The sequence below is a fragment of the Antrostomus carolinensis genome, unplaced genomic scaffold (assembly GCF_000700745.2).
Source record: "Antrostomus carolinensis isolate BGI_N321 unplaced genomic scaffold, ASM70074v2 scaffold19885, whole genome shotgun sequence".
NCBI lineage: Eukaryota > Metazoa > Chordata > Aves > Caprimulgiformes > Caprimulgidae > Antrostomus > Antrostomus carolinensis.
This window is the reverse complement of record NW_010317300.1, coordinates 21,105-35,653: the sequence shown is the minus strand read 5'-3', so window position 1 is coordinate 35,653 and position 14,549 is coordinate 21,105. Positions and strand designations below refer to the sequence as shown.

Sequence of the window (14,549 nt, the reverse complement as noted above, 5' to 3'; positions counted from 1 at the left end):
ACTTCATGAGGTTAGCACCGGCCCACATCTCTTCAAATACCAAAGAAAATTGTCATGCTGCTTGAATGGACTGTGTAAATACTTTCTAGGAAGAGATGCACTTCTGAATTTCTCTTGCTCTACACCAAGCAACTAAACTTTGCTTTAGTAAGATGGAAAGCTAGATGTAAGAGTTAACAACATTGAATTGATCTCATGGATAGAACACCTAAGAAGAACAGTCAAGAGGAGAATCACAAGACCTTAAAAAAAGCATCCCTAAAGAAATGCTGGAGATGTGAATAGTGATATTAGAAGGGAAGTCAACAGAATTACAAAGCAATTAAAGCAGAAAGAAAAAAGCATCTTAAGAGAGAATTAAAGTTGTGTCCAATTGCAGAGCCTTTATAAAGAAAGTCTGAAAGAGTAAACTTATTTTATTCTGTGTACTCAGACATAGTTCTGGAGCCTTGAAATATACAGTGATCTATTGGATTGGAACAGATCTATCTGTTAGGTAAACTCAGTCAGCACCTACCACTTGATATTATCGTCCATTCATTTAAAATATTTATCAGAACATGACAGTGTTATTGTATTTAAGTATTATATATTATTCAGATATCATGTATTTTTCTTATTCATCTATTATTAATGGATTGGGCATCTGTAGCACTGATACAGAGACATGAACAAAATGGTAATAAATAAACAAAGGACAAACATATACTATACGATACAAAACAAGACAGACAAGACATTGCAACATCAGCCTGAACTCTATGAGGTTCAAGGAGAACAAGATTTTACTGAGTCCAATTATTCCACCGGACCTTAAGTAGTATTTATCAGAGGCTAGACAAGAGTGTTGAAATTTTTTCAGGGAACATAATACAGTAAGTAGGAATGAGAACCTTTGACTTTTAATCCTCCTTAAATCACTTGGGCAATGCCTCAATACTTTTTGTATTTTAAAACTCATATTTAAAGAAAGAGTAACAACTGATTGATTTAAGTTAATGTACCAAGTCAGAGACCTTCCTAAACTAAGGAGCTGTATGGACACATTACACCAGTCTTTGATGTACATCAATTGCTAAAGCAGGCCCACAGGGCCTAGATGTCCTAACAAGTTATAAACATTGGCACACTGTCTTAACAGTTCAACCCACCTTATTAAGAGCTACCTTAGTAATGTGCAAGTTTTCTAATTAATGATTTGGCCAGGCAATTCACAGCTGAAAGAGCTACTGCTATGCGTGTACAAACACTCTCCCCAAAGACCAGCAGTGATTCTACTTCTGCCAACAGATAAGCAATGTACTGCATTGCTCAAGTCCACTGAGGCATGCCAAACACTTAAATTGGGGGGGGTGGAGAGTTATTTATGTTCTGCCATTTATCGCCTTCCTCCAAGCTCCCAAGGTGGTTTCTCTTTCTGCATTTGTTGTTGTATGTTTTGGTGGTGGTGGTTTGCTTTTACTGTAGGTACTATGCAATGTAGATTTTGGTTAGTAAAAAATTTGGCATCTGTCTGTGGCTGGCAATTCCATCTTCTCATCCTCTATGCTTCTGTGTGGCTTCTTTTACTTAATCTAAAATTGAAACTGTACTTCCATATTAAAACTGAGATATTTTGCAATATATCTGTAGTTGGAGTATCTTGATACACAAGTTTTCAACTGGTTATTAAGTCTTCAGTGGGAAAATTTCTTCTTTGTTCCCCATTTGTGCAATACAAAGTATCTTCTGTATTTGGTATATCATTTGCTCATTAGCACTTTGTCCTTTCATGCAAGTATCTTCCACAACAGAACAGGATACAGCTTCTCCCTGGTGTGTGGTCACCATTTATTATCCAACGAATCTGAGACTAAAGCTGGAGAACAGCTCATGGGCCATGACCTAGAGACAGTTCAATTCAGTAGTTAGGGGAATTTCATGTGAAATCTGAGTTCTGTAGACAATTTCTTAGCATGGAATCAAATATCCTTTTATTTTCTCGGTCCCCTTCGGAACAGCTCCCTGTATCTGCATCAACCCACTCGCCTTGCTTGTAAAATGTAAATGCCTATTTACTTCCCTCTCCTGCTTCTCAACAATAAAACAGTATTACATACAAAATAAGCTTGCTGTGCCATGAAACTGCAATCCATTTCAATGTCAACTGCACAAATCTCAAAACTAAAGCTCTTTTAAATCTCTGCAGGTTTGAAATGGAGATCAAGTCAGAAAATACTTTTTTTTCCTGCAAATTCTACCTCTGATTGAACGGTCTTTTGCCTGGACTGTCTTTGAAAGTCTCTCTCTGCACAGCCATACTTTAAGATGGGAAGAGGAGCGGGGAGGAGGGGAAGCTAATGGAGTCTACCATTATTAATGTTCACATTTCACCACTGAGCTCTGGCTGACCCGCTCTGGCCACCTGTCTCTTCTCACTCTTTTTTTGAAAGCCTGCTGTGTACAAATAGTATGAGAAAAGGGCTGGGTTTCTACACACTTGCCAAATGCAGGTCCTGCACTTTCAACTGCCAGCACTTCATGTAAAATGTACCACACTAAGCTGGGAACAAATAGATTTAGTTAACAAATAAGTTCAACACAGGGATAAATCTGTCAGCCTTAAATTACCTGTAATCTCTCTCTAACAAGAACATGAAGCTTTAAGAATATGCAGGAAAACTTTCTGTTCAGCTGGTGCTCTAATGGGCTGCGATCTTGGCTCTCATAGCAGAGAATCACTATGAAGCTGAAAAATGCATGTGTGTGGGATCAAACGCACAGAGATGTTGAAGGCCACTGACTCCAGCAAACTTCCATTTTATTTCTTTCATTTATTTTCTTCTGAAAGTTATTTTCCATGCTCCTATTTAATTTATGTCTGGTCTGAATAGGTCAAGTTGAAAAAGGTTCTATAATGCCTGAGATGGAAGGATTTATTTTCCAAGAAAAAAAATTGAACAATGTCTTCGCTAAGGAGTATAAGCACACTGAACTGTGATTGTCCATCTGTGCCTGGGCTCAATTCCACAGGTCATCTATCTACTGCACTCAGTACCAGTAAGATGGGTCCTGTGAAAGGATGGCTTTAATACTCTTTTCCTTCATGGCCTCCTACATTCGGTGCTTCTCTGCCAGCACCCCCTTTCATGCATGCCTGGATTAGGACTGACCACAGCCTCCTAACACATTTTTAAATGCCATCAAAACAGCACTGGAGGGGTTAGAGCTGCCTACTACATCACAAAACTCCACCACAAAGGTTCTCTTTCACTTCCTCCTGACTGCTTGCTGTTCTTTTACAGAATGCCCTGTATCTGTTACTTGCAAATGATCCGTCATCTTTCCCTAAAAAGGCCTGAAAAGCAATCTATTTTGTGATTTTTTTCAGCCAGCAGATTCATCTCAGCACTTGTTTAATTTTGACAGTTCTCCATATAAGTTTGAAGCAGTGTATCTTGTTTGTTCAGCACCCCTTTGAAATGATGTTAATTTCTGTAGCTGCACTTTGTCTAAATTGGAGATGATAACAGCGTAAATCCATTGTGGTTTACACTGAAAGAATAACCGCTCATTTATACTTCAGATATGTGTCCAAATATACCAAGATTAATACTAAAAGAAGCTCATCCTGAAGTCAAGCAAGCATAGGCTTAGCCATCATTCTCACCTAGTTCATACAGTAGCTTTGTTTCAACTTCTAACAAAAGCATTGCAGATAATTTTTAATATTTACTTTTTTCCCCCACTTCTGAGTTTCCCAGGTTAGCCTGTTCTCAGCCTACTCTCATGCAAAAGAGAAGCTAAGTGTTTCAGAAAGCAGGCTTTCTAGCTGCTTTGATCATTCTTTCTTTCTCAATTATATTATTTAAATGCAAGTTATTGATAATTATAATACCCTCATAAACCCTAAGATGGAATGTTATTTTACAGCTAACAGCCATGAAAGTATTGCAGTAATGAGTAACATGGCAGGTTTTCATGAGACTTTTCTAGATATTCCTAGGTATTACATTCTGCATTTGGTTAAACTTAATGCAGAGAGGATGTGCATTCAAATATACCCTGATAAACAAATTTTCCGAGACTTAAATGGTAGCGTAATTACAAAATCTTCCCTGTTTACTCTAGAAAGTATGTTTAGTGCTGCTACTCACTAGTTTTTAACTTAACTCCAGAACAGTCTCTTCAGATAGCATTCATTTAAGTCTACTTTTTGAGAAGTATTTTTGTTGCCGATTCCTCAGCTTCTATAGCACAGTTGGTAAGTGTTGCTTAAAGTGAGCCTAAAAATACTTTTCTAGTATTTATGTAGAGAAGAGCACAAAATCAAGAAAAATGCCACATGCGTGGATAGCTCAGGGCGTACACATCTGCAGTGCTTTTTATCTTCCCCATGGTGGACAGCTACTCTTCTCTGTACTATTAAAGCTGCTACTTTTAGCCATTTAATTAAAAGAGCCCAGTTTAAAACAGTGCATGCCAACTATATTGTAGGTATTTCCTCAAACACAAACCACGGATAGCACAAAATTAAAAAAAACATTAAGTGCCTAATGTACTTGGTACCATCTGACCTGATCATCAAACCTCTATTACAGGAGTTTTTAGTTAGCTCACTAGTGAAAATACAGATGTAGCTGCAGGTATTCATGCAGTTCTCAAGGAAACTGAATGAAAAGAAAAACTAAAACACACAAGGACTAAAGGAGAGAGCAAAAGTATATTCCCTGTGGCTACATGGCAGTCAAGGATTTGTAAAGAGATTTAATTGATTTTGAAAAGCAGGTAGTCAGACATCAATTAAAAATAGACATATTTGACAGTTAGGTAGGGAGTTGGTCATCTAACATTCTACTTGTTAAATAGTATAACCAAAAGATCTAGCAGGGCTTTCTGTGTATATGAAGGCACCAGAAAACACACATTACAAGGAATTAGCAAGCTAAACACCCATTAAACCTAATATTTATGAAATAATAATAATTGGCCCTAGCTTTATACATGTTTTTGCCAAAACATCCCCTTGGAACTGCAAGTATTTGTTATACCAATGCAGTCCACTAGAGGTCAAGATACATCAAACAGTTTAAAATATATCTAAAGGGCAAAGTTTAGGCCACCATCCTCTTATACATTACTAGAATCATCTGGGTTGCCACATGTATCACAAAGTGACAAGTCCTTTAAAACTTCTGGTCAGAACAAAAAAAGCTCATAATATGCTGGCTGGCTTGTTCCCATAATCCATTAATTAGATGGACTGTATGAAAAGATTGGAGAAGTTTTCCTTCAGAGAATACCATGGTATAAATATTGTTAGCTCAGTTTTAGAGCACCTGCTATGATGCTTGAAAATAGTGAAAACGGCAAGCTGAACAAGAAACAAAACCTTAAGGCTTTATACCAACCTTCTATACTGATGATATGACAGAAGAACTTTAATGCAAAGAGATAGATACTTTTGCATGCCTCTGTGTAAAAGACACCTAGCATCACACATCTGATCACAGAGCAAGACTACGTCAGAATCTTATAAAACAAAATAGATATAGGTAAATATATATATATATATAAAAATATAGGTGTTATGTATATATAAAAATACCACCTTGGTCAAAATGGAAAAACTCCACGTCTAATCAGAAATCCTATAGGACATTGTGAATGCAGAAATAATGCCTTAGGTTAGAATGGTTTTCAGACATTTGATTTTGAGAATGCATGGAGTTCAAATACAAATAAAAGGTATTTAATTAGTCCCTATCCTCTGTACAATAGCAAGGCTAAGTGTAACAGTGCTGTCAATCTGCTTTGTAAAGCTCTAATTTAAACTTAATTTACCTATTTCCCATGTCATTCTTTCATCCACTTGGAGAAACAGAAATGTCTGCAATCACAGCCTTCTGACTGCTGAACAGTTTCTTGGTATGTAGGTAGCCTGTAACTTAAAGCAGCTTTCCAGCAGAAAGCCACGTAAAATTTAAACAGGAAATTACATCAGCTAAGATCATGTCCCAAGACCAGGGTAAAAAAGATGAGTGGTGAAAAAACTGTGTTTGCCCCCTATTTCTGTGAGGAACCACATATTAAAAAAATAAAGGTCAGTTTTTACCTTCCACTTCTATAAAAGGAGACGCTCAATGCATTGTTTCTGTAGTTGCCCTCCAAATGAAGTTGGAAGTTGTATGTTGTATTTCCTGAACTGCCATGAAGAGTTCCAGAATTAGTGTCTGCCTAAAGATCAACGTATATCACCCACAGCCACTGGATTAAACTGCCTTCACCTAATCTCTCTGCTTCACTAGCTCCAGATGCTTAACTCATCTTCCACTGTGTTTGTAACTAAAGTGGCATGAGGAAACGGCACACAGAACAGAACTCTCTTCGGATTATGTACTAAAAGAATTCCAAAAGACTCAAAATTGTACTAGATCTCACCTCCTCAACCATGTGCTTGACTTTCTTCTGTTGGCAGTGGACCATATCATCTAGATGTTTGATTCGCTCTCTTAGGCTAGCTGCTACCTCTTCCAAATGCTGTGACCTAGCAGGACATGGAAGAATTAAGCATGTAAGTGGGGAGCTATGCAGTCTAAGCAAAACAAGAACCACCCCCACAATCCCACCATAAATCAGGAAGACCAGGTCAAGAGGCAGGCAAGTCAAATTCCACTGACAGATGTGAATTTGTCTAAAGTACACTTTAATGATAGTCTTTTAGTCCAAGTGGCTGCCTCCACCCAAGTTAACTCACCTTTGTCTTGCATACTGGCATGCTTACTCAGAGCCTGAAGTGCTGACAATTAAACAATGTGACAAAGCTCATCTCCTTAAGATGTTTGTTTTTCCTTGAAATGAAAGGCATTTAGACAACTAGATCTTTATAAACAGAAAGACATAGTATCCTGACTTATTACCACCTACAAACTATTTGGAAATATATACTAAATAAAAGCCAGGAAGCACATCTGTTGGTTTCCTTTTAAAAGCTCTCCTACTACAGGGAAGCCTTGAGTCAATGATTCAGTACATTTGCCAACAGTAGTAGACTGCTAACTAGAGGAGTACTAACTCATCAACATTAGGAATTGTTGCAGATGTTTTAAGTTCATATGTATGACCCTTTAGATAGATTTTGCATTTCTTCAAAACTGTTTAACACAGAAATTGAACACCCATGGAACTCCTGCCACAAGTTGGATTGAAAGCTTGCCAGAAAAGTAGTTTTAAAATACGCAAAGAAACGGTGGGGAAGCTTTTTAATAAGTTTTTAGCATGGGAGCCTCCATTTTTGTTTGAATGTGCAATTCTTGACATTATTCAAAGAAAGCAACCATTTGCTTACAAAATAAACTGTACTCCTAGGTTCAGAACTGGACAGAATTTGAGAAATGGAGGAGAGGAATCAGAAACAAAAAAGCTTTTTTCATTTTGGCCTGTGCACAGCAGAAGAAACTGTTGAAGCTGCAAATAGAACAACCATTCTAAGGCAAAGCAGCAGATGGCAAACTGTATGACATGACTCCAATGAATGACTGAATTGTATGCTGCTTCCCCCCAGAAAGAGTCTCTATTAAGAGTAAAGTACTCTACAGAACTGTAACTGCAGCACTTTGTGACAAAGACCCAAAAAATCCAGGCATATCTGCAGGTTTTTCAATTCTTCATATTAAAGTCTCACAAAACCTCAATTTACATTTTGATTGCAATTTAAACATGTATTTGGTCTCTCATTGAAAGATTCAGAATTTTAAGCACTGATAGCAATGAAGAAATGGAACAGGAGTCTTTGCTCACGTGGAGCTCAATTGTCTGGTCAGGTGCAGAAAGGTAAAAAGAACGTAAGAACAGATTTCAGCATCTGAACACAGACTCACTGCTTACATTGCACAGACTGCAACTGTGCTTGCATTGCACGAATTCCTGTCTGAACGCTGCCTTAACCCTTTTCACTGCAAGGTAACATTTCATGCTGAATGGACAGAGTAGGATTCACTGAAGTGAGAAGAGTATCTGTTATCCAGAGGTAAAGGAAGAACCTTTCACCTCCATATTAGATTTTGCATGTGACATCCGTTCACTTTAAATTATTATTTTTAAAGGCTGCTGTGAAAAGCCATTATTACCCTGAAACCAGATAAACTGGTCACAGATCAATACAACTAGGCAGTGAGATGCTTTCAGCAGGGATCTCCTTTTATGTTTATGCTTCCCACAGAACAGTGGGATGCCACAACCTTAAAAGTGAACTTCTAGGTGCCACAGAAATACAAGTAGTAATCAAGTACAATTACATAGTCTCTGCTTATAACTCATCTTTAGCCACTCAAGTAGTGTCATATAAACCGTGGCAGATGCAGTTTTCACTCCAATGGCAGTTACGCTATTTCAGTGCTGGATACATTTCTCTTGAAACTTTGCCTCTGTCTTTGCTTGAAGCTTTCTTTTGCCTGGTCACAGTGCTCTGTCAGTCTCAAAGAAGTAGTAATGGATGCACTGGCCACCTGTGGGCAGAAACACTACATCCAGGTGCCACCACACCACTAGATCTTTCTTCTAAGCATCATGCTTTTGAAAATAACTATTCACAGAGGCCTCACTGCCAATAACATCACCCTCACTTTCCCCAAATAACTTCATAGCTTATTTCTGCACTGTGATGATACACAACAGATTTCTTCCACACCTTCATTTTGGTCACGTGTATGTGTTAGTGTGCACCACATGCGTAGACCTGCCCCTCCAAGCCTCAAATATATTCCCTGCCTTCCTTCTTTTATACAAAAAAGACACCTCTGGCAGTTATATGCAAAACTCTTGCTCTCTTCCAGAATTCATCTTTTCAAAGGGGATATCCTACAGCTTAATACAGGATACAGAGGATCTTTTATTTTAAAACTGTGTTGAGCAGTCTAGAAGGAGATAATGAAAGTATTCATAGTCAGAATCATGCTGTGCTGAATTTGGGAACGTAGATTTAAAAATGAAAAGCAACCCACAATTACAACACAATTTGTGCCATCTAAAACATACCCTCCCTGTTTGCAAACAACTTTTCAAGAGAGATGCAGAAGTTCATCCTCTTGATAATTTATTTGTAAATAAACTTACATTCAGATGCACAATCCCTACCAAACTGCAGTTTTAAAGTTAGAAAAAGTAAAATTCAGGTGTCTTCAAAAACAAACAAAACAACCCTTAAAGTTTCCTAACAATACTAGAAGTTCCAGAGAGAAGACATATCTCACCTTTCAATGTCAGAGTTGTTTTCAGATTTTGCTCCAGATATTTGTATTTCATTTAGTTCGAGTTGTTTTTGCAGCTGGTGACGTTCCTGAGCAAGAAATGCAAAAATGTGAAGGTTTCACAAAGTATATTTCATTACAATTCAAAAGCTCATTTTCGAAATTAAAATAGAAACCCATTAAACAAAATTAACTAATTTCCTATAGCCAAGGAGCACAGCATGCGTAATAATAAAATCAAATTCCCAGATATGCATAGAAGTAAGATTAGTTTTCAATTTCCTATTTGAAGTTGTATAGTTATACTTGAAACTGAATTTTTTTAATAAAAAGATGAGTCATCACAATCTTTAACTACATGATTTTATTACATAAATGTCAGATTTTCCATGTTATCCCTCCAAAAAGATCTCTCAATTCAAGGCTGAGATAAAAGGTGTTGCTCTATTTTCTTCCTCAAAAGCTTCCTGTTTATTTTTTGTGTCCACCAGCACAGTGCTTGTTAAGATCTATGAGGACTTGGAGACAGAGTTCACACAAATTAACAGAGGAGTCTGCTGTCCACTTTAATGGGAATTTAACAGAGCCATTCAGTTTTACTCTGCAAGTATCAGCGAGATAAGAGCAAATTAAATAATCAACATGAAGAAACTAACCTGTTATTAAGAACTATACTGCAATCTTCTATTCACTGCATAATGCTTAAAAGTTGTAGGCTGAAGCCCAGATGATGTTCATGGAGCTACTAAAGGGGCATATTAAGTTGAATGATTTCTCTGTGTAATCACTAATTCTACTAATAGATTTGCAAGCATTAGACAAAGGGGGCTCAATACAACTGTGCATTAGACTAACCACTCAAGCCAGCAAGACTGGCTTATGAAGATCTATTTCTCAGTAACAAATATTTACTATACTACACTAAAATTGGTGAAAAAACAATTCACTTATAAGAACAGAAGATCATGTTCCCTCGACTTACTAGAATGCTCTCTGATTCTGTATTTTAGATAGCAAGGCACAGATCTTTAAAGATAATGAGATGCCTGCTATTGAATAAAACGAGAAATGCCAAAGTACATCCAAGAGCATGAGTCTTTTGGAAGGGCTGCTCTTACACTGTTTAGAGTGACACTATTCAGTCTAAATATGAAACACTAACATTAATTCTGAGTTACGTGAATGATATCAGAAAATGAAGAGGAAATTTCACTGTAATTGTCTGAGACAGAAGATATAAAACTATTTCAGACATCTGAAAAGGCTCAACAGATGAGATTGAGATGCAGTGTACTATGAAAAGAAGGGTACTGTGATACTCTTAGACTTAACAATACATTAAAATAATAACCATCTGACCACTAGTCTGAGTTTTGCCCTGAAGTTCATAAAAAAGGAGGAGGAAAAGCAGGAAATAAAAAGAAGCAATGCAAAACCTGCTACAACTAGTTTTCCAGTAGTGCTGCCAATGTCACAAGAGGTAAATGTCTCAAAGCATTTTTGCTTTCAGAGCTTTAAAAGTAAATTGTCAAAAACTGCTCTCAATTACAATTTGGTACGGAATATTTAGCCAGGGAGAGGAATAATTAATTTTTTTAATGCTAGCAGGAAAGGAAGAACTTAAGTTTGGAATAAAAGGCCCTAAAAATGATTTTTTCTTCTATCCTCAAAATGTTCTGAGCCATAATCTAAACAAGATAGACATCTGCATGGAAGATTAAGTGGCTGCTACATATCCACAAAAAAAAAAATTTAGTTTGAAGCTTTCAGTTTAGCATTTCATCCATATGTGGAGAAATCTGGAGATAAAATTCCAACTGGGACGATAAATAGTTAAATAGTAAGGTCTATTCCTAACTAAACCACATTTTAGTGGACCTACCAACAACATTTCTAAGAGACTTTGGATCATTTATGATTACTAATTCATTAAGCTTAGGAGACCTTGCACACTGAAGGAAGACTGAATGGTCTTTTTAAACCCTTTCTTTAAAATAATGGTTTTTTTACTAAATAAATTTTTACAGCTTAGGCAACCCTGACACTAGAAAGATAAAAGAACCACTTAATCAGTGTCTCTAGGGCAGTCCAGGTCCATTTACTTATACGGATACAATAACTAAGATGCACTTCTGCATTTCCTTTAAAGGCAGCAATCAACTAACTCTCATACCTCTTCCATGCGTTCAATCAGCCGGTCCAGCTCACCAATTCTCTGGTCTTTTTCCTGTATGCTTGTTTCTGTAATCTGCATCTTCTTATTTGCCTCTTCAATGGCTTTCAGAAGCCGATTTGTTTCCTCCTTGAAATAAGGACATTTATAGTCACATTAACATACAATATATTAATGACAATTTTTTTTTTATTTTTTTTTTTAAGAGATATTGTCCTGGCTCTATGGCCTAAGTAGAGCTCAAAGCTTTTTACTACACATGCCCAGAAGTCTGGACGAGTTCTTACCCTAAATGTGAATTGCATAGAACAAAAGATTTGAGGTACTTTGAAGCACATAGGTATTTGTAAAGCAGCATTATGAAAATCTGCAAAAAACTTTTACCCGTTCCTCAGATATTTGTTTTCGCTTCTGAGGATGCTATGAAGTAACAGCATAAGGAAAATATGCTGTTGCAGCAGATAGCACTTTAAACAACAAATTTTGCCATGTTCAGTTTCATGCTTTCCTCACATATAAAGCAGTATGAACAGAAAGAGATTGGGGAATCTACCTTCAATCTCAGTCATTATCTATCTTTATCAGTTAGAAAAATGCAATGACAAATCACTCATAGAAACTTTTTACTTGAGTGTGGAGGGAAACCAGGGGACGGGAAGAGTTCTTGCTCCAGTAGTGTCCAGTTGCACTCCCTCCCTTTCTTAAACTTATCACTAAAATTGGACATCATATTTTCTTTTTTTTTTTTTTTTTTTTTTTTTTTTTTTAAGAGAATCAGAGTTAAAAAACCCAACTTACTCAATTTCAGATATTGAAATCTACATTATTGTTACTGTGTTTGAATACATTTTTTTCTCAGCCCCACAACACCAAAAGCTTGGAAAGCTTAGTAACTGTGGCATGACTAGTCATGGAGACAGGAGTGAAGAAACAAATGTAAACTCTGGAATGGTAAGTGATTGAGAAATGACACCGAAGCTTAGCAGCACTCTTACAGACTGGCCATACATACTAGGAGGATTTCTTTCTCAGCTTTATGTTTCTGCTCCTCTTCCTGCATTTTTTCTTCATACTGACTATACAGTTTTCTCGTCATCTCTCTCATGACTTCAGCATTGGCTTCCTGCGATGATTCCACCTATGAGAGGGGGAAAGGATGAAAATCACAGCTGACCCACTGCTAGCAGCAGGAGAAAGGGAGTTCACATGATGCGAGGGTAATACTTTGAACATCAGCTCCGCCCTGTTATAAATTTGACACTGCTGAAGCAGATTTTAATTTGCATCAAGACCATTTACAACAGTTTGCCAGTATACAAGTTACTGTTTCATCATGTTTCATGTTGTCTGAATGTAGTCATTGTTTATCCAAGACCAAGCTACGCCTCTTCACTGAGCCCTTCCATAACAGCCTCCAAGTCACTTGGTTTGTTTCCCCATTGAAAATATACTGTTTCCCCGCATTTTACAGAAGTGTTGATTAGGGATGGTCTAGATTCAACTCTTGTTTCTAAATGACCATGAACACTCAAAGCAACAGTAATTTTATGCTGGACCTAAGTATGTGCTGTTAACTAGAAGACACAGCTTTACACTCCCTTCTCTCTCTTACTTTTTCATGTACTGCTCTTAGTGTAGGCACAAGAAATGGGGTGACTACGGAGCAAAGCAGATCAGGGAACAATCAGACTTGAAATTAATATACTCAGGGGTGTGGAAGGGTTAATTTTTAACCACAGGACCAGAAACTTTACTACTGCTACAGGGAAGAGGGCAGGAATGGTAATACAGAGACAGGATTTCCCCCTTCTGTTGGCTCAAAACACTGACTGAACCACACCCGCAGTGATTAAACACTAGATAGGACAGTCACAGCTTAAAACCCACCTACCCTGCACACTGCAGTAAGAGCAAAGTAAAATAGCTAGTCCAGGACTTAGTTCTCTTACTAGAGATCCTATAAATCGGGCACAGTTATAGTGAAATGCTGTGGGTGCTACAAAAATGTCAAGAAGAAGAGGAATACACTGTAATCTGGGAGAAGAATAAAGTGTTTTTTGATCACTACTGTTCACACAACTACAAAATACCTGGTTCTGATTATTAAGGGTTTGGGTTTTTTTTTAATTTCACGGACTGAAAGATTTACTAAACCCTTGCATTCATCTTGCATGCTGGGAACAAGCTGTTTTACTACCCTGTAGGAAAACAACAGTGTATTTCATCCTTTGAAAAGGGACTGAGCTCTGACAGACTCCACTTGTACCACAATTGCCCTCCTTGGCATCTTACCTAGACCAACACTGGGGCAGAGACAGTAACCTGCACTTTGTGAGAGGGACTGGAGTTAAGTTTCAGTACAACACAAAATCTTTCACACTTCAGGAAGCCTGAAAGAATCATATTATTCATAAAAAGCCAACAATCAAAACCCAGAGTCCTTAATATACACTGAACTGAAATATTATCTCTGACACTGTCTCTCCATCATTCCTTTGCTTATAGCTTGAGCAATGAGGAGACTACAAACAAGCATAAAAAGGTAGATGCAGCAGGACACCTGTTACAGTACTCTTAAACAATGCCTCCAACCCCAGTTATTGTTATTGTATGAATAAACCGAACCTACTTAATAAGCTACATGGGTGTGTTCTACCCAGAAATACAATCATGGCATACAGTAGTTACTGCTTTTCAACTGCTAACCTCCCAGATTCCACTCCATCCTCTTACATTCAGCCTGGAATTAAATCTTGGCATCTTTGATACACAATTTTATGTTCAACTTTCCAAGACAGCAATGAGATATTTCATCCACTAACATTATACTAGAGCTGTAGCTTTGCGTGTAAAATTTAAACTTTTTCCTTGTTAAGGCAGGACATGTATTCTGCAGACCTTGACATGCAACCTTTTTTGGTTGAACCCGATGATCTTAAAGGTTTCTTCCAACCAAAAAGATTCTATGATTCTCTCCTTGAAGATAAACAAATCCTGAAGCATTCAGTGGAACTAGGACTTAACCTACAGTTCTCTGCCCTTAGATGCAGACATACCTTCCCCTGACTTGTTGATGCATGTCCTTAAGATTATAGGAAAGTCCAAATTTCTGTTTTGAAATCTTAATTGCATCAGTTTTGCTTTCTTCT

General features: G+C 37.4%; 1 protein-coding gene across 1 annotated transcript in view; it reads right to left on the bottom strand.

Annotated features, from left to right (window-relative positions):
* Window positions 1-1,833: 1,833 nt before the first annotated feature.
* The window catches only part of MYZAP (myocardial zonula adherens protein), a gene marked incomplete at its 5' end in the record, with an annotated part of 33,754 nt that continues 21,038 nt past the window's right edge, over window positions 1,834-14,549 (bottom strand). The window contains 5 exons of the mRNA XM_029085097.1: window positions 1,834-1,884; window positions 6,421-6,526; window positions 9,231-9,316; window positions 11,401-11,529; window positions 12,413-12,538. Of these exons, the coding sequence (XP_028940930.1) occupies window positions 1,834-1,884; window positions 6,421-6,526; window positions 9,231-9,316; window positions 11,401-11,529; window positions 12,413-12,538 (498 nt within the window). The remainder of the gene's footprint in view (window positions 1,885-6,420; window positions 6,527-9,230; window positions 9,317-11,400; window positions 11,530-12,412; window positions 12,539-14,549) is intronic.